Below are 867 nucleotides of genomic sequence, written 5' to 3'. Positions count from 1 at the left end.
ACGAGGCTGGCTGCCGGGGGTCGGTGGCGCCCCCGCTCTTCCCCGTGAGCGCGCTGGAGACTGCTTGGCCTTCCCCCCGCACCCCCACGCCCCAGCCCTGGGGCGTGGGGGGGCGCTTCCCCTCACCCTACGAAGCAGGGACCCCGATGGAGGGGGAAGAAGGGAGGAGGCCATCGTGAGGGAAGGTTGTGTTTTATTTTTTTGTGGGATTTAGGGGGAGGGGGGAGGGCCGTGGTGTTTTTTGCAGTTTTGAGATTTTTATTTTTAATGTTTTGCTGTGTGCATGTGGGGCGGGGCGGGGGGAAGGGAGGGAGGGACTCCCAGCCCAGCCCAGCCCAACTCCTGGAGAGGGGACCAAAACACATGAATATATAGTTATATCTACAAACTATATGTATGCACTATATAAAGAGGCAGAAAGATAAAGAGATGCAGAAAGGCAGAGACCAGGGATGGACGTAGGCATTCATTCACTTTTTCATTCATTTTTCCACAAAGGTTTTTTTTTTAAAGATGACCGGTAAGGGGATCTTAACCCTCCACTTGGTGTTGTCAGCACTGCACTCTCCAAAATGAGCGAACCGGTCATCCCTATATAGGGGGAGCCGGGCCCGAAGCGGGACGAGGAGAAGAAAAACCACTACTCGTACGGCTGGTCCTTCTACTTCGGCGGGCTGTCGTTCATCCTGGCCGAGGTGATCGGCGTGCTGGCCGTCAACATCTACATCGAACGCAGCCGCGAGGCGCACTGCCAGTCTCGCTCGGACCTGCTCAAGGCCGGCGGGGGCGCGGGCGGCAGTGGCGGGAGCGGCCCCTCGGCCATCCTCCGTCTGCCCAGTTACCGCTTCCGCTACCGCCACCGCTCCC

The 867-nt window shown here is 58.5% G+C and overlaps 1 protein-coding gene across 1 annotated transcript in view; it reads left to right on the top strand.

Annotated features, from left to right (window-relative positions):
• CACNG8 (calcium channel, voltage-dependent, gamma subunit 8) overlaps window positions 1–867 on the top strand; it is a 23960-nt gene that overhangs the window by 14594 nt on the left and 8499 nt on the right. Inside the window, exon 6 of the mRNA XM_008583812.1 lies at window positions 600–861. Within this exon, the coding sequence (XP_008582034.1) occupies window positions 600–861 (262 nt within the window). The remainder of the gene's footprint in view (window positions 1–599; window positions 862–867) is intronic.

The sequence above is a fragment of the Galeopterus variegatus genome, unplaced genomic scaffold (genome assembly GCF_000696425.1).
Source record: "Galeopterus variegatus unplaced genomic scaffold, G_variegatus-3.0.2 Scaffold3046, whole genome shotgun sequence".
NCBI lineage: Eukaryota > Metazoa > Chordata > Mammalia > Dermoptera > Cynocephalidae > Galeopterus > Galeopterus variegatus.
The sequence above is the reverse complement of the archived record's forward strand: the minus strand, read 5'-3'. Positions and strand labels throughout refer to the sequence as shown.